Source organism: Mirounga leonina, unplaced genomic scaffold (assembly GCF_011800145.1).
Source record: "Mirounga leonina isolate KUSES-001 unplaced genomic scaffold, KU_Mleo_1.0 Mir_150, whole genome shotgun sequence".
Classification (NCBI taxonomy): Eukaryota; Metazoa; Chordata; class Mammalia; order Carnivora; family Phocidae; genus Mirounga; species Mirounga leonina.
The window spans coordinates 19,371,006-19,396,577 of record NW_023270374.1 but is presented as its reverse complement, the minus strand read 5'-3'; the positions used below and the strand labels follow the sequence as shown (position 1 = coordinate 19,396,577).

Genomic DNA, 25,572 nt, shown 5'->3' with positions numbered 1-25,572 from the left:
AGACGAGCACTTTCAATCCATATACTGAATGTATCTATCACTGCCCCAAATTTCCCTAAGCCTTTGTATAACCCATTCCTCCCTCCCCACTTCACCCCCATTCCTCTGCAATCACCGATTTGCTGTTGGTTTTCATATTCTAGAATTTTATGTAAGTGGATTTATATGGCATGAACTTTTGTCTGGCTTCTTATACTCAGTAAAATTATTTTTGAGATTCATCTATAATGTTGTAGTAATAGTTTGTTCTTTTGTACTGATGGAAAGCATTCTATTGTATGGATATACCACAATTTTTATATCCATTCACTTGTTAATGGACACATAGGTTGTTTCCAGTTTGGGACTCTCACAGATATGCTGCTATGTACATTCAAGGCTTTACGTGGACCCAGACTTTCACTTCTTGTGATAAACAATTAGGAGGGAATGGCTGGCTGTATGGTAAGTGTATTATCAAAGAAACCATGAAAACGGCTTGAACGTAAGGTCACAGGAAAATCCAGTCATTGCTCACTCTCTTGTTTTACATGTCGTACGAGATTTTAATGCTACAGCCCAGAGTAGCCCACTAATCAACAAAGTGCTATCTGTTCATGTTTAATATCTTACAACAGGAAACCCTTCCTTCCTTCCTGACAACATAAACCCTGTTCCAATTCTTTACATCTTTTCTTCTTGGTTGTCTTTGGCAGAAAGCAGCCGTTTACCATTCTTGTCATCAGAATATTAGTAATTTTTCTCAGAGACTTAATATATTCAGCTCAGTTCATTTCCTATGGATATTAACTGACATTAGTACAAAATGATTTCACTGGTTAGAAAAATTTTAAATATTTAAATATTACTATATTGTTGGGCTCCTGGCCATTTGAGAAATTTTCAAGAGACTATTACCACCTCTGATTGATGTTAGGCTGATTTTGGCTTTTCTTAGTTCTCAGAAATTCAAGTATCTGAGTCTCCCTGCTACCGAAACAAGAAATTTACTAATGAAGAAAGTTCTTCATGTACGCTATAAGCAAGGCATTCCCACGGGCTACCCGTAGGGCCAGATCTGTAACCAGAGGTCCAGGCTGCAGTCCTTGTGGATGTGCAGGACCTTGGTCTCTCCAATTCACAACTCGTAAGAAAGTTTCTGACAGCTCCTTAAGAACTAGAACCAGCCAGGGGAAAAAAAAAATGGCTTCAGAAGGTTTTTTTGAGGCAAAAGTGGAAGTCAAATCATTTTTTGAGCAGCTGGTTTCTTCTTTACCTTTGGTGTTGGGTAATGAAATAAATTTCCTGCATGAGTATGAGATCTGCTCACTTACTGGATGAAACAGTGTGAATATAACGCCATGATAAGACAGAAGGCAAATGTATGTGTATCGAGCAGGGCAAGAAGCCTCTCTGACATGCCGTCAAAGCAACGTCAGAGTGTTCTTTATATCCTGGACTCAGACACACAAGTGAAAAGGCAAACAACTGTCAAGTGAACAGCTATCAGCTACTCTGGAAATTCAGGTGGGGTGGGGGGAGCACTGCCCTGTGGACTAGGGTAGTCAGAAAAGGCGTCAGGCCATTGAGCTGGTCTTGCAGGAAGGAAGAAGTGAAATAATAACCAACAGTAAAAGTCGACGCCACGAAGAGAGCGTCAGTGCCTTCTGAGACAGTGAGTAGAGAGGTGTGGCTGGAGACGTGGGCTCAGGTTCAGGATGGCCAGAGACAAGGCTGGGAGGCGACAGGGGAGGACAGACAGAAGTCCCTCTAGCCACACTGTTCACAGCGCAGCAACAGCATGGGCTGGGGTCCTGATCCACCAAGACACTTGCCTGGTTACCTGAGATAGGGCCTACCCCGTGGTTCATTTATCCCCGTACCAAGTGACAAAGTGTCTGACGTGTGTGAAGAAAATGCAAACTGCCGTACTGGAAAGCATAGTATGTAAAAATTCTATCAGAGCACTTACATACACATCTGTAAGGTTACACGGTCCATCAGTCAAGCTTTCTTGGGTGTTAAGCAACAAAATTTGCCTCTAATATTAGAAGAAAGGAATTTACTAGAGGGATGGAGGTGATCTCACAGAATTGAAGGGAAGGCCTGGGCACAGGTCCAAAGAAGCAAGCAGCAAGATCCTATGGGCTTCACTGTGGGAACTGCAGTTGCTCTAGAAGGGAAACAGTCGAAGCATTTATTCTATCCTATGGTTGTTCTGATTAATCTACAGTGATCCAGGAGAGAGTCCAGGGTCCAGTTGGCCTGGCTCTGTTCATGCACCCAGTCCTTGGCTGGGGGACAGGAGGACGCTTTATTTCACAGGTCCCCAAGGATTGTACCCAACAGGGGAGAGAGAACATCACTCACCCCCATCAAAATCCTGCTCCCAAAAGTAGGAGTTGTGCACTGGGCAGCCAGACAACTGTAAACCTCCAGCACGCTCACTGCACACATTCACTCTGGTGCCCTCTGGGGAGGATGGAATTTTTAACACTGTATGATGATGTGGTGACTATGTGCCAAAACAAAACAAAACAAACAAACCTTTGTTCCAAATACACAGGAAAAATGGGCACACTACAAAAAGAGAAAACAAATAAAAATAAATAAAATAGCAAAACCTCCTTGGACCAGAAATCAAAATGATGCTACCAGGTGACTCTGGGATGGGGTACAAATGTTCCCACTCCCCCTTGGTATTAATTACCAGGTGCGATCATATACCCGGATTTAGTCTGAGATCCTGGAGCTCCTAAGGGAGGCAACCAGCAGATCACCAGAGAGGATGGAAGAGGGAAACAAACAAACAAAGAAAAAAACCCTATGAGCTTGCATACCAAAACTCCAAAACACACAAGGAAACTCAATGCTAAGAAAGATAGCCAACAAAATCAGAACAAGAATTCATTCCACAAAAGCCTGGAAAGTATAGGATAAAATGAAATCGCTTGAGAATGTTTAAAGAGATAAATGGACGTTATACTTCCATTAAAAAAAAAAAAGAACTACAAAGTATGTAATATTTAAAATTCAATAAAAAGAGTAAGCTAGATACAGTGAAAGTAAACAGTGAATTGGAAGACAACACTGCGGAAATCAATCATGTCCTCTCCTCCCCGCTCACACACACGTCTGACAGGCATCTCAAGAGTTCTTAGCCAAGGAGCCCTACCTTCCAATCACATCTCAATTAGGAGAACCAAAACAGGTCAGAGCAGAGCCACTTTGGCTGAAGTGGAAGTGGGAGGACTTATCTGTCATTAAATGAGCTAATATCAGGTTAAAGTTTAGTGACTTTCTGTTGCGCTCTTGGACAACCGCTATACAATCTTGCTTTTTTTTTTTTTTTTTTTTTAAGATTTTACTTATTTATTTGAGAGAGAGAGAAAGCACAAGCAGGGAAAGTGGCAGGCAGAGAGAGAAGCAGTCTCCCCGCTGAGCAAGGAACCCGATGTGGGGCTCAATCCCAGGACCCTGGGATCATGACCTGAGCTGAAGGCAGCCGCTTAACCGACTGAGCCACCCAGGCACCCCAATCTTGCATTTTTAAAAACATATAAATACCTCAAACTAAATAAGCACGCTGAAGACAGAAGCTGCCTTTATTCTCCTAACCAAGCCCTTGACAAATATTTGATCATGGTTATGCCTTAATGAATTACAATATAAGGGAATTCACTTCAATCAGACTAGCTAAAAACTAAAATAAGGTTCATACTTTATATGGTGCATACTTCCATTATTATGGAAACAACAGCTCCTTAGACTTTTTTTCTTTTTTCAGAAAGTAAAGTTCTTGTTCCCTTCTAGTAAAACAGTATTTTTCCAAGGTCAACTCCATTCTGTTATAGAACCAGAACTGTTTTTAGTATTGAAGTAGATTCAACTCAAGAAGAAAAGGTAGAAAATAAATCCAAATTAGGTAGAATTTTACACACTAAATTTAAGAGCAGTAATTAATGAAACAGTAAGAACACTGCTCAATACTACTAAAGTCTAGTTAAAAAAAAAAAAGACCTTTGGCAATCTAATCAAGGATAACTCCCTGCTTCATGCCAAAGAAAACATTAAGATGAAAAAGTGGTCACATCTCAGAAGATTTTACATATATATGATATCCAGTATTTAGTATGTGTGTATATATATATTACATATTATATAACGTATACACACACTAATACTAAATACAACACATAGCTGGACAGACAAGTAATTTTTTTTAAATCTAGGAAAACTGGCTGGTTTTCCCCCAAAATATAAATTTAATAAAAAAGTAGAGAACACAAACAGGCTATAACTAAAGAAGAAACTGTAAGGGCAGGAGAAAAAAAAAAAAAACCCACTTGAAAATACGCAGTTTTATAAGAGCGCTTATCAAACCGTCAACAAACAGAGGATACTAACATTATAAACACTGTTCCACATGATAGAAAAACCTGAAAGGCTAACTCAACTGACTTTATAAGGCTATCCTAATGGTCTCTAAAACTAGACATAAATAGCAGAAGGAAACTAAGTCAATCTGATTTATGAATATACATAATAAATCTTAAATGAATCAGCCAATCACTATCAAAAGAACACTAATAGGTTTTTTTTTAATTCTTATGTTAATCCCCATACATTACATCATTAGTTCTACTAATAGGTTTTATACCAATTATTGCAAGGTAATTCAACATTAGAAAATATATCAGCATCGTTCAGTCCATTAAAATTAACAGATAAGTGAAAAACTATGATTGTTTTCGAACTCCTCAAAAAGTCACTGAATAAATTCCACACCTATCCCTTGAGGCTGGAGTGGAGCTGGTTGGGGAAGAGATCTTTTAGCAAATCAAGAAGAAAAAGAAATTTCCTTAATTTGGTAAGGGTCATCTACTGGAATCCCCAGCAGCCATCATACGATTTCCCATTACAGTCATAAAGAAACAAGGATGCCTACAATTGTTATTAGTTACTGAAATAAGACAAGATAAAGAAAAAGCTGTTATTAAAAATTAGAAAAATGCACTTGCAGATATGATCAACTAGAAAATCCCGGACACTTAAAATAACAAAATATTTTGACTAACTGAATTCAGCAGAGTAGCTACAGATGAGATCAATAAACAAAAATTAACTGCTTATTACTGAAGAAGATATGTAAGGAAAATGGGAATAATAAAAAAACCTCTTAAGTAGTTTTTTAAATGTAAGAGTAAACCTTAAAAAATATACAGTATGTAAATGAAAAAACTCGTTTTACTGGAAGATGTAAAACTTCTGAAAAAATGGAGATACGCTCTGTATTCTGGATAGGAAGACTTCCTATTTTTAAAACATTAATCCTTCCCACACGTTAATCTAGAAAATCAATCCAACACTGTTCAAAATCCCAAGGGGACTTTTCTGGCACTTGGTAAGATGATTCTATGCTATTAAAATAGCAAAAGAATACGTGGCAGATTTTTTTTTAATTGAGAAGAAACAAATGGGCAACTGACCTATCACATATCGTAATATAAAGTTCCATGATTTCTCTCTTACTGGTAACTTGTGATTGTGTAATACTCCTGGGTGTCACTTACTGTGACATAGATCACCGGAGCAGGTGGGATAGGAACAATTTTACCAGAAGGAAAAAGAGTTTTTTGGAGGCACATTACATGTGAGGTGGCCATCACACCTCCAAGTGGAGGCGCGAACAGACAGCTGGATGTGCAAATCTGGGCTTACGGGAGAAATGTGGGCTGCAGAGGGACACACTTGAAACCGTGGGACAGACTTTTACTAAACTTTGTTTTCTTCCTGTGACATTACATAGTTTAGCTTTGCACATATGCAAGTAAGTTTCAGAAGCTCACTTATCCCATCTGCATTTTTGTTTTTGGTCTGAGCAGGTAAGATGTATACTTGGACCAGTTTAGTGGAGGATTAGACAAATTAATTTCTGCACTTCTTTTATTATTCCTGTACTAATACTACTTTCCTCATTATTTCAAAATACATTTCTTTCATTTCCCTTTAAAATCTGTAAAAAAAAATATCCTCTCCATTATCAGGATGGTTCCTTCATTCTCTCTGAACACATCACAAATACCACCCTACCCTGGCTTCTGATTTACGAAGGCTGTGCCCCACTGTGGCTTCACAGCTACCCTGATCTCTATCTACCCCATTCTGCAAGGGCTCAAGCACTTCAACCTCTTCTCTCTTCCTCTTATCTCCAACACACACTTGCATGGTCTTAATCATATGCTCTCTTGCATGTTAAACATTTCAAATCCATTTCTCAAACTGTATAAACTAAGAGATTGTATTTGAATAAATTTCTACTCAGGAACAACAAAATAACGCAATGTTCCTCATAATGTACACTTTGCTTCCTACCCCCAAAATACACAACCCAAATTTAAAATGCAAAGGAGTCATATCCAAATCTGAATTAACAGGACTCCACTGCCAGCCTAGAGTACCAAACCAGTCAACATGTGAAACAGAATGAGGCCAGCTACGAAGAGAAAGAGCTCAGGCACAAAGGGCAGTGACGCTCCACCAGGGCTAGTGAGACAGCCTGCCCACGGGTCACCTGAGTCCTATCCAGGGCAGCACATCCCGCCCACCCAGACCAGCGGCTGCGGGATTTAGGGGTGTCAGCCCAGGAAGGGCCAGCCAGGCCTGGGGGAAAAGCTGGACCTCGTCTTCCATTGAGTCCCATAATTGTCCTCATTTGGCACGGAGCGGAAACTCGGCTTACGGTAACCCGTCTGTGACCCCGAACCACGGGGGCAGAGCGAGAACCCCCCGAGTATACATGCAGACACACATGCACACGCATGCACACGAGCACACACACTCCAGACAACATAGCCAAGCAGGCCATACAGAACCGTATGTAGACTGTGAAACAATCTGATTAGGAAACTAGGATCGTTGCCACCGCCATTTATTTGTCTAGTTCGTAACTAAGGAGAGAACACTATAGCAGCGCTAGGAATGCGAAGAAGTCCCTGCCCTTAAGGGGCTTACAATCTTAGGGAAGTAGAACAGGCACATTAAAAAAAAAACGGTAAGAAAGCACATGCTAACAAATGCCACAAGAATTCGGAAGGCAGCGTAGATTAAGAACACAGAATTAGGAATCACAAAACCCAGTTTAGTCCCAACCTGGTAAGTCAGTTAACTTCTCTGGGTTTAGTAGCCCAGCTGCAAAATGAAGTAGTGAGATTTAGAGGCTGTAAGCATCTGTTTGCATCATGATTTCGATCAAAAGCTGAGCCAAGGTTTACGGAGGTGGCACCTGAGCTGGACACTGAAGGAAGACAGAGAAGGCATTTCAGACAAGGAAAGCGGTACTGAGGTAGGCGTAAGCGTGCGGTCTGGAGGGGAGAAGACACAAGCGACAACGGGAGTGAGGTAATGGGTGGCTGTGGCAGCCCTTCGCACTACCAACACAGGAATGAACTGTATTCCCCACATTTACATCCAGTCAGTTACAGTACATAATTCCAGAGAGTAGAAAACACCAGAGAACAATGGCGGCATTTTATCAAACATTGCACTCAATTTCCAGAAAATATAAAATGATCTGAACATTATACCTCTACATTTAAAATTGGTATCAACAAACTGTTCCAACTGTCAAAATGTAAACCAAAGTTTACTTTCTTAGTAAACATAATTAAGTCTCTTAATTCAAAAGGACATTTGATACAAATTATATTATCTCGACAATTCCAACATTTATTTTCTACCATGTTCCATGCACTGTGGAAATAAAAAGAGTACGACAAGTTCCCTGCCCTTGAAAGAGCCCGCAGCCTGGTAGGTGAGACAAACAACTATGCCTACCTAGAATGCACTAGGACGCATGGCATGACCAAGGTATGAACATACGGCTATGGAGTAAAAGATGGATTCACACCCTTCTGCAGAAGTTTCAGCAAGAACTCAGAGAGGTTGTTGGCTCAGGAGAAAGGAGTCTGGCAGGGAGAGAGTCTGTGGGGAGGAGAGGGCTTCCAGGCAGAGGGCACATGGCTACAGACAGGGAATCGTGTAGGAGCGTGGTGTGGCCAGAGCAGAGCGTACAGGGCAACAGCTAGTGATACGGAAGCCTGGACTCAGTCCTATAGCCACGGGGAGCTACTGCTTGCTATGCCTTAACTGCCTGCTAACCCTGGTTTGCAAGGTCGGGAAGGGACAGGAAAGAAAGGGAGCAGTGAGGTTCTGTCTGGGGCATAAGCAGTCCTTGTGTAAGCTCTTTGCAGCAAATGACACTGTTTGGGAAACTCCCCGCCTCGCCCCATCACCTCTCTTTTCCCTTAATGATCTGTGAGTCTTCAACATGGAGCTGCATTGCCACTGGACTGGAAAGGCACAGGGGAGGAGAGCAAACGAACAAGACCGGAAACGCACACCTATGGCTAATCAACTCACCATAAGGTAACGGTCACTGTATTGTAGCAAGGTCTGTAGACAAAGAAAATGAAATTCCTTTTTAGGAGTTTTCTAAAACTGCCTAAGTCACACCAAAGCGTTGGAAAATCTCATTCAATGTGGGAAAAGTATATAGAACCCTTGCAGAAGACTGCATTTCCTAAACTCTTTTCCATTAAATATCACTGTTATAGCACAACACCATGGGCATTCAAAGCCTGCCTTCACACAATTGATATTAAGTCTCATAATTCATCGATACTGAATCACACAATTGCATTGTTTGGCTTAAAAAAAAAAGATACAATGTGTAATTCCAAGTCTTAGGTTCTCAGCTAGTACTAAAACATCTCAATGCATGAATAAATTGCCTAGTGAAGAACATGCAGCAAAAGGCAGATGCAAATAAACTCATCACTTTAGGGTAGGATTCCAATTCCTAAATTCCAATTTCTCATAATAATATTATAGAATCAAGTCTATAAAAGTAATACCTTCTTGAAATTTTGTTTTATAAGGAAGAAAATAAATCTGTATATTTTATTTAACATTCGTTCTTAAGTTACAGTTATGCCAAAACAATCAGCATCTAATGAACGAAACCTTAGTATAATCCTACAAACACGCATATACATTTAGAAGGATCTTCTACATTTCTAAATAAATTACATGCCTGATACATATTAACCAATAAAGAATACCAATATGAGAATTCAGGACATTTATTTTTCTGCATGGAGATTTAACTACTGTACAACACACACACACACAAAACAAACCCACAAAGCAATGGTGTGTAATAGGTAGTGAGAGACACTTAAAATAAGCATACTGAAAACGCCTACAAACAGGCTTTTTTTTTTTTTTTTTTTTTTTAGGCAACAAAATATTTTCAGTCCTTGACACCTTCTCACACTCACCTAGCACCACAGATGCAAGGACTTACAGTAAACGTGTACAATCTCATGCTTAAAACCTAAAGCATGCACTGAATAGAATTTATACATTATGATCTATTCTCTTAAGTATGCAGTACATACTTCTAATATTTTATACATTAAATTACCCTGCAGCATTTTTGGAAACTTTATGCAAAACAACTTTTGAAAGACTTATGCAACAAGCTCTCAAGGATCACCTGCAGGCTGTTTACACAGGCACTGGTTTGGTTAAGTGGGAGAAGGCAGCAGCCTCTAGGTTCATACTGAATGAAAATGGTGTCTGTGCATGTCAATCCACGTAAAAAATACATATATACATAGATGGCACAAAGATTTGTGCAGCTGGAATCACCAGTGCAAATGCATGCATTTGAGGTACTTAATTTTTTCCATGGTCAGGTATAATTATGCATAGTCATGTTCCCCAAGTGCTAAATGTTTCAGACCTGATCAAATGAAAGCTGTAAGAACTGTAAATATATTTGTATAGTTAATTTCAAAGCACTATGCTTTTAATGAACATCTGTTTAACATTATATGTTTATATATTTAGTTTAATAGGTTTGTCAACCAACAAATTTTCTCATTGTAAAGAGACTGACTGGTAATTATACCTGGCCAAGTGATTTAAATAGCATACGTGATTCTAGCAAGAACTGTAGTTAAAGAGTAAAATACTTCATTATTGCTTCATTGGACTGAGAAACCTAGAAGGCATAGATAAACGATGCTCGATGATGAAAAGTCAATACCCAGAACAGCGGTGCATGCCCCCAGATGGCCTCTGCCCAATACAAACTAAGCGCTCTCCACGTTATCAATGCCGTTGGCATCCACATGGATACCAGGCTCCCCACACAAAGACGAGGGAACAAAGCGGCTAACGGTGGGACACAAACAGCTCTTAAGCTCTGGCAATTCTTGCTTCAGGCGTTCCAACTGCTCCACTTGGAATATATTTGGCTGTTCAGGCATCCAATCATATATCCTATGATGAAACAAACACAAAACACATAAAATAGTGTAATTTTATGGTTTACTGAAGACCTGTCTGACTTAACCTTTTCCGGGCAATCTGATTACAGAATGACTGGAACATCCATCGTACAACAGCCCCCCTTCCCTCTTTGAAAGATGTAAGTATCAGTTCAATTTAAAAATACTTCTTCTCCATCTTTCCAACACAGAACAGCAGCACGTCCTTATGTGCCCATAATGAAAAAGAATGAATTACAAAGCAACTGAATCAGAAAGCAAAATAAACCTGTAGTTTCCTAGGGATTGATTCTTCAGGTATCTTCTCTCCAAGCCAATCAACTGGCAATGCCGTATTTTACAGATGGGAAGCTACTAAGAGGCAGAGTTGGAATTCATGCCCAGTTGTGACTTCAAAGCCCTGAAGATCTGCACTGTGAGAACTGTCCTGAAGCTGTGCAGCCTAGGCCAAGGTACCCATAGTTGAGAGGCCAGAAAAAGCCCCAGGTGACAATGGCAGCAGTACACTGCCCATCAGCAGAGACAGGATGGCCTTCTGGGCCTAGATGTGAGGGCCAGGCAGCTCATGTGAGGTGCTACAACAGAGGTCGTTGTGACATCATAGTAGGAACGAATTTCTAAGAGAATGAGAAGTGACCTCCGGGTCAAGATATCAGACCAAAAACAGAAGCAACTATACTTTCTTTGTACATCCCGTTAAAAAGAAAATAAAGGGATTAAAAAAGAATCCATGCGTATGGGGAAAAAAACAAAGAGACACAGCAACAAAATTTTGGAAGCTGGAAAACAGATGCATAAGTAGTAACAAAGTGTTTCAGTTAGCAGAACGGAAAAGGCCAAATCACAAGCCAGTATAGTGGAAAACATGAAAAGGCTGAGTTAAAAGCAGCACCAGATTCCCCTAGAACTGGGGAAGGGGGGAGGGGCGGCAGCTAAAACACGGAAGATGAGTGAAGGCTCTGAGCAGCAGTAAGCATCTCCCTTCCTTCTAACTTCCTGCCATGGAGGCTGCCCAGCATCCCACTCCCCCACTTAGGTTGATTTTGAGAACTTAACGGGAAAGCTCTTGGAATGGAGGACTAGAAGACCAGGTGAGGGTTTGGGCATTTTACAAAAGCCACCAGCACCAGGGGAATTAGAGACAGTCCATACATATAACACATGCAAAATTCAGAGACATGCCCTCCCTTCCCCAGCTCTCTTCCCTTACCTGAATCCCAAGAACCCTGGGAGCCAGATCTGGATCCTCTAGGTAGTTTATATAGATTCTTCTGTGAGGAATCTGGTCAGCCAAAAAGTAAAGTTCTAAATCTACTGACATCAGAAGTATGACCAAACAGGCCACCCAGATCACCCCACAGTGAAATCCAAGTTAACAAGCCCCATTCACACACTCAGAGCCTTCAACAAGCTTTTTAGATCCCAATTTCTTACCATGAGAAGCAGCCAAGGATTTCCAAATAACTGAGGAAAGCTTCTAACATGTAAGATAGTGAGTCAAAGAGAAGAAAATTCCAAAGACTAAAAAAAAAAAAAAAAAAAGCCCTGATGCCTTCACAGAAATAGTTCATTGATCCAAAACAGGATGTTATATATAGAAGAAAAAAGAGCATTCAAAGAAAAAAGACAGTTCTTAAAATTAAAGACAGAAAATAGAACTCAATAGAACAGTGGATGATGAAGTTGGAGAAATCTTTCAAAGTAGAGCAAAAAGACAAAGATAGAAAATAGGAGAAAACATAAGAATTAGAAGTCTGGTCCAAGACTGAATAGTATGTAAACGAAAGGATTTCTATGGCGGGGGGGGGGGGGGGGGCAGAAAAACAGAAGAGACAAAAATCAAAGAATAATTCACAGAATCTCTGCATCTTCAAGGACATGTATCAACAGATTAAATGCGCTGCTGTGTGCCCAGCACAAGGGACGAAATCAGACCCACACCAAGATCCATTTCTATGAAATTTGACAACTGTGGTGACAAGAAGACTCTGCAAGCTTCCAGATAGGAAACAAAGAAATCACATGTGCGGGAACAGGAATCAACATGGCTTCACACTCCTCAACAGTAACACTGAAACTGTGAATGTGACGGATAAGTGTTTTTAAAATTCTAAAAGAAAATGATTTCCTAACACGAAATTTTATGCCCAGCCACAATACTTCCAGGCATGCAAGACCAAACATTTATTTTCCATGTCCTCCTTTCTCAAGAAGATGCTGAAGGATGTGTTCCATAAAAATGACAGGAAAGCAAAAAAGATCTGGACTACAGGAGATGGGAGCTCTGACACAGGGACTGAGGTCAGGGAGCAATTTTCACTCAGGATGACAGCAGTGTCCAAAGAAGTCAGTGAGTCTACACTGGAGCAGTCTGAGTGAAAAGGAAGGTGTGTGAGGGACTCTCATCACTCCAAGAGGGCCACGGCCACTCGACCAGCGTTGTACCCTAAGGACAGAGTGCCCTAGCAAGCCTGAATCAGACTCTTACTTATGTGTGGCTTGTTTTAACCATGTGCTGCTGCTGATAAACTGACAGTTATGCACTGGCCCACTCCTGAGAACTGGTCGCAGGCTACAATGGGTGCAGAACCAAGGAATACAGAACCACCCACTTCACAGGACCATAGTCCTGATGTACTTCCAATACCTGACCCATAGACAGATGCCTTACAGTGGGTTGCCAAACAAGTTTGGAAAGTTAAGACTAGCATTTAAAAAGGTGAAGGCCAGTGGCAAAATGGACTAGCACTTCAAAAGTACACATACAAATAGAAAATATCCAAGGGCGATTCTTTTTAAAATTCTGTTTCAGGTACATATACATATACATATCAATGTGTGCACTTGGTCACAATGGAGAATGCATTTCTAACTGGGTTGGGTCAAAATGGTTTGAAAGTCACTGCCCTAGAGAAACTTTACACATGTATTCTAGAAGGCCTGGTTCAACAATGTTTACAGCAAACACTGCAAAAGCAAAAACTTGGCAACTACCTAAATGTTCTCATATAAAATAAATTGTGATGGAGACATAGCCATGAAATTATATAGCCACAAAGTTGAATAAATTATAGCTATATTACAACAAATAGATTAATTTTAAGAACATTATAACAAATGGGAAAAAAGTACAAATAAAGTTTAAAGAATGGTATATTATTTAGTGATAGAAATAAGAATTTAAAATTTTTACAAAGAGAATAATAATTTGATAAGCAGTTATATCTAAGGGAGGAGATAAGGGAATTGAATTAGGGAGAGGCATATGGGAGACTTCAAATCTAATGATAATGTTCTTTAAACATGGGTGTCTGTTACTGGATTTATTTTTTAATCATTTGAGCAGACACAGTAATTTTTTTTTATAAAAAGAGGAAACACTGCCTAATTACTTTATGAGGCCAGTATTTTCCCCATACCAAAATGAGACAACAACCAGTTGAGAAAGGTAAATCAAAGGTCATCTTACTCATTATCACAAATGCAAAAATCCCAAATATCAGCAAATCAAACATAGCTCTTTATATGAGATAATGTACCACAAAACCATGATTAAATGTAAAATCTACAATGTGTTATTGCCTTTGTGAGAGAAAAGAAGAAATCAGTTTTGATCAACTAAAAACACCCACTCTCATCAACAATTCTCCCCAACATAAAACAGATCAAAGGCTCCAAAATCACTAATCGTTCAAAACCTTCTCTATTATGTCTAGATTTGATAATAAAAAGAATAATAGCATAAGCAAATTACATACCAGAAGAAACAGCTAAAGAAACTTTAGGGTGGGGCACCTGGGTGGCTCAATTGGTTAAGCGTGATTTGGGCTTAGGTCATGATCTCAGGGTTAAGAGACTGAGCCTGGAGTCAGACTCCACACACTGGGAATGGAACTTGCCTAAGATTCTCTCTCCCTCTGCCCCCTACCCGCTCGCTCTCTCTTAAAAAAATAAAAAACATTTGGCCACAGGAACTCAGCTAAAAACAATGAAAGGGATAGGCATAGGGAACTGCTGGTTTTTACTGTAAACCTTACACACACACTTCTTTGATTAAAACATTAAAAAACAAAACAAAAAAACCCAACAACTTTCAAAGGTAAACACAACATTAACAGACCCTAGCAGGAGCCCCGTCCTGGGCTGTCTCCTCAATGTCTTCCACACCTTCAACACAGTCCTGCCCTGAGTCACGCTATTGCTTCTGCCCAAAACTCAAATCCTGTCAAAGCAAACTTAGCCACTCCTAAAACCAACTCAATGCTTCCTCTTTAAAATTATTCTTATTGACCCTGGGCCAGGAAGATTACTCACTTTCTTCAGGGCCTTTTATATCACAAAGTATCTTCCTATTGTCCATTACATGTCACAATTTGGCTCCAACCAAGTAAGGCCCTTCAAAGGATCTGCCTAAAATCTGTACACCCTACAAAGTCATACAGAGTATGTCTCAGATTACATTTTCTTGCCTGAAAATATTTGCAATCATTCCTTCCTCCTCCTCAAAGAAATATTCTTCAAAAATTTTGCTAAAGGGCTCCTGGGTGGCTCAGATGGTTAAGCATCTGCCTTCGGCTTGGGTCATGATCTCAGGGTCCTGGGATCGAGTCCCGCATCGGGCTCCCTGCTCCTTGGGAGCCTGCTTCTCCCTCTGCCTCTCTCTCTCTGTCTCTAATGAATAAATAAATAAAATCTTTAAAAAAAAAAAAAATTTTTTTTTGCTAAAGCCAGCACTTCTTTCAAATGGTTACTGTAAAAATTTTTATCTTCCTTTAATTAGTTGGAAGTGTATAAGTGATATTAACTATACAGGACAAACAGTAAAGTGAACTACATCCAAGGAATGAACTTCTTTAAAGCAGGCCTCGTAAGAATTTCATCACTTACTCTTTATAGGATGTTGCTCAAGTATTAGCAAGCCTGCTAACCCCTCAGCAGACTAAATGACATCCCTTCTAACCCCAAATTTCTTTATATTAAGCAATCTTTTCGTCTCTCCGATTAGTGGCTCTCAAACATATCATAAACACACCTAGGGAGCTTATAAAAAAAGGAAAAAACTTTTGTTTCAACAAATATTTGAATCCCTACTGTATGTCACACATTGTTCTAACTTTTGGAGACACAGGAGTGAATAAAAACAGGCAAAGAGCCTGTCCTCATGGAGCTTATGTTTGTGTGGGTGTGTTGGGGTGGGAGCTGGAGGAAGAAAGATGGGCATCAGCTCATGTGGGGCCTTGGAAGGGTCTTGGATTTTACTCTAGATGACAAAGAGACCCATGGGAGAGTTTTAAGCAGTAACACGATCTGACTTCAGTTAGAATAGGCTCCCCTCTGGCTGCTGTGCTGAGAACAGATAGCAAGGAGGTGTAGATAAAGGAGTGGACAGTAAGCAGATGGACTTCAATAAGCCACATGAGAAATGAGGCTGTCTTAGCAGAGTGACAATAGTAAATATGGTGAGTGGATACATGCAGGATATATTCTGAAGACAGAATCAACAAGATTCTTTTTGACTGGTTTTAGAGTATGAGTTTAAGAACAGAGCCATGAAAGACTCCAAGGATTTGGACTGAGAAACCGGAAAGACAGAGTTGCCATGTATATTGAAATCAGGAAGTCTAGAGAAAGGATAGGTGTTGATAGCTGGATATAAAAATGTAAGTGGTCAGGGGAAAGAGACAAAGGTTGGAGATACAAAAATTGGAGAATAAAGGTATGAAAAACCACAGAACTCGATGAGATCCCCAAGAAAGTTGGTGCAGACAGAGAGGTCTGGGGGAGACAGCCCCCCAACCCCCAAGATGACAGCACATCTGGTGTAGAGCCCAGTCGTCCAAATGTTTAATAAGCTTCCCACATGGTTGTGCTATACTCCAGAGTTTGAAAAATTCCACTGACAAATGTTAAGATAAACCTCAGGCTGAACTACAGAATTTTAACTTAACTAAGTTTAATAATATTTTTAATTTTATAAAACAACTATTTTTTTTTCTAACAATCCATGAAAACTTTTCATGAAAAACAAATACCTATCATAAATTAGACCATTAACTCCAAGTTCCTTCAGCTTCTTTCTGTTTTCGGGATCGTTGGTATCATCGCCCCAGCAGAATATGACTAGTCCCTTAGCTTTTGCCTCCTGAATATAGGATGGGTTTCTGAGCAGGTCTTCAGTATGTGCATTTATCCCCTAAAAGAAGAAAAATAAGTTACTCATGAAAAAGTAACTTATTAACTGCAAATGCTAAATGATTACAATCTCCATCAGTGTTCCCCAAAGTAGACTGGGCAGAGAAAAAAATGTCAGAACTTTTTCTTCTAGTTTATTTTATCAAACAAATTTACAGTCAAGCCATTTCAGATGATTCATAAAATCCACTCAGAAACTTACTTAATCTAGGCCCGCAAGAAAATATTTTGTCATTCATTTAACAGCTTTTCATTCTGAGATCTAATATCCTTATTTAAGTAGAGCTATCAGCTTGTTATAAATGTGTCAAAACTAACCAATCAGAGGTGTAAAATAACATGAAAACTTACTACTATTCTAAGACATTTCTTAAAAAATTAAAATAGTAATAAAAACAAAAATCAAGCATAACTTACCAGTAGGTTTTCAAACTGTGCAAAGCTCATTGCAATGGGGGTTGTCCGAGATCTGAGGTCCATGAGTTCAGGGTAAATATCAGATTTTCCTTGAGTCAAAAATAATATGGGGTACTTGTTCTGCTTCTGCCGAACCCTAAAAAAGACAATTTAAAAATACTTTTCATCAGGGAGATAATTCTAATATACTGTTTTAGAATTTTAGGAAACTCTAAAAATATAAAGAAACCACCTCCCCCCAAAGAGCATAATCCCATTATTGAGATATAATCACCATTAACATGTATTGCAACTTTCAATCAAAAAGAAAAATTTTAAATCATTCTATACGAGAGCTAAAAATGTTCTCAGAAATGGGCAACAAGAAAGCCCTTGAGGGCTTACAATTTGGTAAAGAGGAGGTTACAGGCCTATAAAACGAAACACAGGGGGTGAGGTACTAGGATCCAGTGGGTGTGGAGTTCACTGGAGGAGGTGGGAGGGCATCCTGCAGGTAGTCCTAAAGGGATGTGAAGATATATATAACCTGACTGAAAGGTCAAGTCAAGGGTGAAATCTGGGCAACCTCCCTACCTCCAACCACAATCTTTGTACCCTAAGTACCAGCTACTGTCGAAAAATATAGGTGAAAAAAACTGAGTATTACTCACATTGTGCAAATATCTGCATCAAATGAAGAAAACACTATTCTCCTCTTCCCAGAATTTTCTAAGACAGTTTTTAAAATTATATCCAAAAACATATTCATGTCAAAATATGTTGATAAGTTACCATCCCACATTCCATCCTATGTGGAAGAAATAAACAGGAAAACAAAAGTCATTAGATACCCAAGAATCAGTGCCAGAAAAGAAATCTTGGGAACATCTAATCCAACTCTTATTTTACATTTGGAAAGCAAAAGCCTAAAAAGATTAAGTAACTTGCCCAAGACCACACAGCTACTTAGTGATAGTGCAGCTGTCAAAATTCAGGTAGAGACACTTAGACACAAAGCAGTTATACCATCAGTAAACTTTTCCTTTAATAAAGTTAACAAAATAAAAAGCTAAAAGTCTGGAAATCTGCACTCTACTGAAGTTAAAATATTTTTATATAGGGGCGCCTGGGTGGCTCAGTCGATTAAACGTCTGACTTCAGCTCAGGTCATGATCTCAGGGTCCTGGGATCGAGCCCCGCATCAGGCTCCTCGCTCAGCGGGGAGTCTGCTTCTCCCTCTTCCTCTCCCCTCCCACGCTCATACTCTCTCTCAAATAAATGACATCTTTTAAAAAAATAAAATATTTCTATAATCTTCATGAACTGTAAGACAAAAGGACTTCATTTGCTAATTCATTACAAAAAACCCAGGTAATTTTTTTGTTTTTAAAGATTTTATTTATTTATTTATTTATTTGACAGAGAGAGAGAGACAGTGAGAGGGAACACAAACAGGGGAAGTAGGAGAGGGAGAAGCAGGCTTCCTGCCGAGCAGGGAGCCCGATGCGGGGCTCGATCCCAGGACCCCGGGACCATGACCTGAGTCGAAGGCAGATGCTTAACAACTGAGCCACCCAGGCGCCGCCCGCCCCCCTTTTTTAAAAGTAGGCTCCGTGCCCAATGTGGAGTCCAATGAGGGACTTTAAGTAAGTAATGACCCGGAGATCAAGACCTGAGTTGAGACCAAGAGTTGGATGCTCAACCAACTGAGCCACCCAGGTGTCCCCCCTACAAAAAAAAAACCCAGGTAATTATTAATTACTAATTAAAAACCTCATTCTTTGACTCTTAAGACATATCAAGTACCCTCAAATAACATTCTCTAAGTATAGCTAAGATACTAAGAGCCCTGTTGATATTCAAATATTAGATGTTTTATATATTAAATCCTAAAAGCTCAGAAAACTAAAAATCACTTATTAAGAAAAACCACTTACTATGTTAACTGGGACTAGCTTATCATAAACAGTACTTAGAAGGCAAGATTTGAGGGCAGTTATAGATTATTCTGATCAAAACAAATTCCAGGATATTGCTCTGATTGCCCAATCATACCTGAATTAGCCCCTTTCAGGGCCCAACAACCCTCTTACCATGCACCCCAACCATTTATACATATCCCCATCTGATATATTCAATGGTTAATTGTTTTCCTCAACTAGACTGTAAGTTCCAAGAAGGCAATGTTTATTCTGTTTTTCACTACTTGAACCCAGCACCCACAAAATGCCTCACCCACAGCAGCTTTTCAATATAAATTGTTGAACAAAAAAATGACTAAATCTGGGAATGATTTAAAACACACCTGCAGAAATTTCTTTTCTTGGTTAACTGTTACTAGCTACTACTGCCACTTAACAGAAAACTGCTTAGGGAATTATTTAAAATACATGTTTAGATGGAGAATAAGAAAATAAAAACTAATCAGTTATAAAGTTAACTGTCCAGTTTTCACTGTTAATTTTATAAGTATATCCAGAAACCATCCATATTAATGTGCACATGAAACACATGTAAATTGACATTTATACTACAATACATTCATCACTACTTTCAAGTACTCACATATAGTATAACGATAAAGTATGCTTTATTAAAAAGGTCCAATAATGTTGGAAGAAGCCACAGTAAGATTTCAGCTTCACTTTTCCATTAAAATAAGGAGATGGGAACAAACGCATTTAAAGAAATGAGGGGGAGAGAGAGGAAGAAGGTGTTCCGTCAAGGATTACTTACCCTCTGTTGGCAGATCCATTTTATTTCTATGTTAAACCCTACATCTTCTGGCAAAGACTCTAAAACCTAGAGTTTTGTTTGTTGGAGGTGAATTTGGTTTTGATTTTGGTGAGATGAATGGCAGAATAAGAGAAGAAAAAAAGAAGAGAATTATTACAAAAAGAAACCTATAGTAAAACATATCACTAAGTAAGAATAAAATGTTTTGTGCCTTCAGCACTATCTTTTCTCATACCCAAACTAACAACCTGGTTGATGATTAAGTTAAATAAGGAAGTCAAAAGAAATTAAACAGCAAAAGCAGTAGTCTTAGGCAACATCTGTGATGGCAGAACTACCACAAAGATGCATCTTTAACCTCAAATCCTTTCACCATCATAGGTCTTGGGTCTACACTAACCAGCTGCATGGAAAGTACAGAACCTAAAACTGTGTACTCCATTTCATGTGGGGCTTTTTGACTTTCTTCTCTGATACTTTTAGGCTTATTTTATTTAGTGTACCTATCATGTTTTTACCAGACTAATACAAAATTAGAAAAATAAGGACAATAGTGTATATTAGTATTGAGACTGCTAAACATCAAATTTACAAAGAGTCTCCTTTAAATTGAGATTTTAGGGGCATCTGGGTGGCTCAGTCTGTTAAGCATCCCACTCTTGATTTCGGCTCAGGTCAAGATCTCAGTGTCACGAAATCGAGCCCAGCATAGGGCTCTGCACTGAGCCTGAGCCTGCTTAAGACTCTTTCTCCCCCTCTTCCTTTGCCCCTCCCCCCCAGCACCTCCACGTGAGCTCTCTCTTTCCCTTTCTTAAAAATAAACAGATTTTATTTGGCCTTTTTGGTTTTAAAATTTCTGTGATTAAATTACAGTGACAGTGGCAAAGTACGCGAATAAAAGTGTGTTTAACTTATTTGGCTAAGTAAATGTTAAACCATTAATACACAATTTTTTTAAAAGTTGTTTTTAATCACAAGTCTAGGAATCATGAGATTTCTCAGAACCAAACGATTTCAGATTTTTGAACCAGAAGGAATGACGTTACTTGGCTGGGCTTCACAAATATCTGGAAAATTATTCCAATCATGTTTTAGGAGCTCTCTTATAGGTTCTTTTCTGTTATGTGAATAATCCTGATAAACTGTTGCCTAAGACATCTACTGTACCAGACATCAGAAAAAGACAATGGAGAAGAACAGAAGTTAGGAAATGGAGCCAGTAGGGAAAAAAAGCAGACCCAGCATGAGTGAGGAGTGCCCGGCATCCACAGGCGCTTGCCTGGTACGGTAAAGAGATTCCTGTATGAGTTGTGTCTAGTTTTAAAATCTTCATGCTAGTATTTGTTATACTTTTTCAAGTGAATTCTTGAAATTTGTGTCTCATTTTGAGTAATGAGAGTACTTATTTTCTTTGGTTGGAGAATCTCATTTCTCTCTAAAAGCTAAGGAACAGTTTTTTTTTTTTTTTTCTTCAGGTTTTTATTTACATTATCTCTACACCCAAATAGGGCTAGAACTCACGACCCCAAGATCAAGGGTCGCATGCTCCTCTGACTGAGCCAGCCAGGTGCCCCGGAACAGTTTTAAATATTGTAAAAATGCTCTTCCACCATCACACGTCCCTCCCGCCCCTTTTTCTGTGCCCTCTATTTCTTGTTTATATACAGAAATATGTGAATTTTCTGTTCTTACCAAATTAACCCACTGAGGTGGGGATTTTTATTCATTTGAGCAGATAGGTTACTCTTAAAAAGTAGCATAGGTACACCATACAAAAATATATCTTCTCTAAAAAGAATCAATGACAAGTTTATATAAATGCTGTCTTTGACACAGCCTTTTTAGTGCCCATCTAAGAGACCAAAATAACTTACTTAGTTATAACAGAATTAATGAGATAGCCTTGTCCTAGTTTCCCTAAGGAACTTACCATCTTAAGAGAAGGAAACGGCTGATTTTCAGAAAACGAATTTTCTTCCTCAACCACAGATTCTGAAAATTTAAATTACAAAAACTCAGTAGATAAAATACCATTTTATCACTAAGATCTTATCCTAAACTCTTAAGACCAAAAAAAAAAAAAAAAAGACGCAGATAGAGGTAATTATGAGATCCTTTCATATGCAGTATTTTGAAGGTTCTTATGTTTAACCATTAAGACCTCCTTTTTGAATTAATACTTAACATAGTTTTCATATTTTAAAATATGAAAACTAGTTTGCAACATTTCACAGAAACACAGGTTTGAGGCACCAACAGTGAGTATTTTCTTACAAACACTATAATACTACTTTTTACAAAGTAGTCACCAGCAGTGATTTGTTATTTCTCAATGGAATTAAGAGCTGTGTCCTCTTGCTAAGGCTTCTATTTGAAATATCAAAATCAGCTCCGAAGTTAGAAATTAAGAGAATTTAAAGAGAAATTAAAATTGTGCTTTTGTTACCCCACCATTTAATTTAAAATAGATTATATCTCAAGACACATAGAATTTTGTTCCAAGAGGGAAAAAAAATTTGACATCAAACTAAATATCAAACTTTTCTTTCTTTTTTTTTTTTAAAGATTTTATTTATTTATTTGACAGAGCGATAGAGAGCACAAGTAGGCAGAGGGAGAGGGAGAAGCAGGCTCTCCACCGAGCAGGGAGCCGGACGTGGGGCATCGATCCCAGGACCCCAGGATCGAGTCCCGCATGGGGCTCCCTGCTCAGCAGGGCGTCTGCTTCTCCCTCTGACCCTCCCCCCTCTCATTCTCTCTCAAATAAATAAATAAAATCCTAAAAAAAAAAAAAAAAGATTTAAACAAAAAACACTGTGTACTACAAAGACTAAAGTCATATAAAAATTTCCGGCTAAATAAATAATAATAAAAAATAATAAATAAAATTCATTTTATTATTAACAGTCATGAAATAACTATAAAGCCTACAAAGTCATACCAATGCTCTGGGGATAATCTTTGGACTCTTTTAACACTTTACAGTATCTTCGTAAAGTCATTCCAACCATCCTGTTATCAAAACCGCAGATAAATATCTAATGAGCACCTACTACATACAGAGCATTGTAAGTGTCTTGGGGAATACAAAAACATGTTTTCCACCCTAGAGAGATTTACATTCTAGTTGAAGAGATAGGACATCTACAGAATAAACGGTTAAAAAAAGGAGCCATTAAACCTCAAATGAATGGCACAAACTACGAAGTTCTATGAGAGTGCCAAGTACAATTACAAAGGGATTTTGTAGGCAGGACAAGTTTTAGGGAAACTGAGGGACAAAGTGGTTAAAGTAAAGTAACCCGCCCAAGGTCACAGCTGGTGAATGTTAGAGTTGTATTCTAACCCCTGGCTCTAGAGCCAGCTTTCATACTTGATATACCCTCCACTTTCTTCTTTGGTTAAGAATGTTCGGAAAAAATGATAGGTACAAAGTTACAAAACACTTTGATCATCAAGCTAAGAAAACTCATAAAAGTAAAAACTCATAATTACTATACACATGACATAAATGCATTTGAAAATTAATATATGTAAAGACTTCATGTCTGTAAAATTATTTAGATAGCCCAATATTAAAATGACCAAGGGTATGTTAAAAAAAAAAAAAGGGAAATGAAAATAGTGCTTCCATATTAGTACATACCTTTCAGATCTTTAGATTTTAGAGCAGTCACATGAGCGAGCTAGAAAACATACACACACACAAAATGCAATCAGAAAAAAAAGCCTTAATTTATGAAGATATGGTTAACAGAACTGTAACTTGAAAATCTAGCAAGTTAAAGAAAACCATAAAATGTAGAATTATCAGTTTAGTAAGAATAATCACTAACCGCTATATATATTTTATATGTGCATACAAACACATAAGATCATGATCAAATACCCAAGTAGGGAAGAAGAATATAAAAATTCTTAAGAAACTGTTTATACTCAATCAACCATTTATATAGGTATCTAGTGAGAACAGGAAGAGTGATCATATAAAATTACATGGTATAAAAAATATAAAAAGATCTTAGTGACAGAAGTATAAAAACCAAGGACAGCATAAAAGTGCAACTGTAAAATAGTTATATAAAGAAGGGCTAATGTGGACCAAAGGCAACCTAATACTATGAATGAGAAGGGTCAGCCCCTATGGTCCACTAACACACTTATAACCTAGCCCCTTCACATATGCAAAAACAGTAGGGTCCATGGAAACTGTTAGAGAAGACAGATGGATTAGCGCAAACCCATTCTTCCTAACAGTACAGAGAACCAAAGCATACACTCTCCTCATGCTAAATAGTCATCTCCATGCACAAAGAAAACATACACAAAGTATAAATCATTCTAAAACTAAAAGATCATTTACATTTTATGTTATCATTACTACCTTTAACAACTGGAGTTGGTCAAACGTTAATTCCTTTACTGGAATTTCAAATAATTCAACTGGATCAGCATCAAATTTCTAAAAAGAAAATAAAGAGAAAAATAGGCCTCAAATTATCACTGAATGTTTAACCCTAGACAGGCCTAACATCCCAACTTAGTGAATGATAACAACTGTTCAAAGGCCGCAGCAAGCCCATGCAGGGGAGCCCCCTTTTTTAAACACCATCTTCCAGATCTTAAATTCTGGTTTTCGTTTTTGATGTAGGTGGGAGTGCCTGGAAGAAAAAAAGAGCTGGGAGGAGGATGGGGCCCTGAAGACATACTGAGAAGAAAGCCAGAAATCAGCCATTTTCCTTACTTCCTGTCATGCTGCTGACATTTTATTTGACATATATATATCCATGCTACAGACTAGGCAATCAACATGTACAAGGACTAGACAAGGATTAATTTCTGTCAATAAGTTTCTAAGCCTTTTAAACTTAAGTTTGGTTAAAAATAGCCATAGAAATCAATGGTCATGGGAAAAAAATGTCTGATTAGTTTTAAGCAGTAATATTTAACAGGAACTCTAATCTTAACAGGAACTCTAATCTATTACAAATGTTTTCCCCATGAACAAATCTGTTTTATTAGATTTTACTACCATCTCAAACGCCACACTATTTAGGCACCCCATCTTAAGGAAATGAATTAATGGACCACCAATAAATCATCAATCAACAAATATGCTAAAATCGATTATATTCATTCACATACATATGGTATAAACCTGTGCATAAGGCTCTTCTAGAGGACACACAAGAAACTGTTAAGAGTAAGGAAGTGTGACCAAGGAGAAAGGGGAAAGGAAGATTTCTTTTTCATGTCATAATCTTCTGCAGTTCTACAATGAACATGAATTGATTTTATTAAGGAAAATACCAGCTTAAAAATTAAAACTAAAAATACATACAATTTGTTACTTTCATTCTCTAACTCATCCAGGTTCAACTTAAGAGCAAGACAAAGTCTGGTGAAAACCGTATCAGTGATACTTTTCAATTAACTCATAGATTTTTTGAAATTACAGCTTGATTGACCTCAATCTTGGTTACGAAGATCTTTACTGCTCCATTTCTTCCTGTTCCACTTTTGCATTGATTTTTTTCCCCAGAGCAAAACAATCTGCTGCTTTTCTACTAAGTTATTTTACCTCTATTATCTAAGTAGGTGCATCTCCTTCCCTCTCTCTCCTAAGACTATGGAAGAGAACGGTCAGCCCCTATGGTCTACCAACAAAGACTTATAGCCTAGCCCCTTCACATATGCAAAAACAGCAGGGTCCACTTCTAGAAGTGGAAGTGTGCTTTTCCATACATCATAGTATTCCAAACCCCCATGACGGATTCAAATCCACGAGCAGGCAGAGCCAGGCACCTTGCCATATATACCACAACAACTGTGTCTGGTAGTGTCCTATATGTTAGCACACTAGCCTTAACTTTAAATCACCTCAGCGGAAAATGATACCCAATAGTTTTAT

The 25,572-nt window shown here is 38.5% G+C and overlaps 1 protein-coding gene across 4 annotated transcripts in view; it reads right to left on the bottom strand.

Moving 5' to 3' along the window:
• Nucleotides 1-6,894: 6,894 nt before the first annotated feature.
• GPCPD1 (glycerophosphocholine phosphodiesterase 1) overlaps nucleotides 6,895-25,572 on the bottom strand; it is a 54,193-nt gene continuing 35,515 nt past the window's right edge. For 2 of the 4 annotated variants that reach the window (XM_035005873.1, XM_035005874.1), the window contains exons 13-20: nucleotides 24,046-24,123; nucleotides 23,308-23,347; nucleotides 21,592-21,653; nucleotides 19,662-19,727; nucleotides 17,597-17,733; nucleotides 16,947-17,082; nucleotides 16,370-16,530; nucleotides 6,895-10,329 (exon numbers count right to left, since the gene is read on the bottom strand). In XM_035005873.1, coding sequence (XP_034861764.1) covers nucleotides 10,140-10,329; nucleotides 16,370-16,530; nucleotides 16,947-17,082; nucleotides 17,597-17,733; nucleotides 19,662-19,727; nucleotides 21,592-21,653; nucleotides 23,308-23,347; nucleotides 24,046-24,123 — 870 coding nt within the window. In that variant the 3' untranslated portion in view covers nucleotides 6,895-10,139. Of the gene's footprint in view, nucleotides 10,330-11,547; nucleotides 11,620-16,369; nucleotides 16,531-16,946; nucleotides 17,083-17,596; nucleotides 17,734-19,661; nucleotides 19,728-21,591; nucleotides 21,654-23,307; nucleotides 23,348-24,045; nucleotides 24,124-25,572 lie in introns of all 4 variants that reach the window. The other 2 variants (XM_035005877.1, XM_035005875.1) reach the window with 2 other exon arrangements.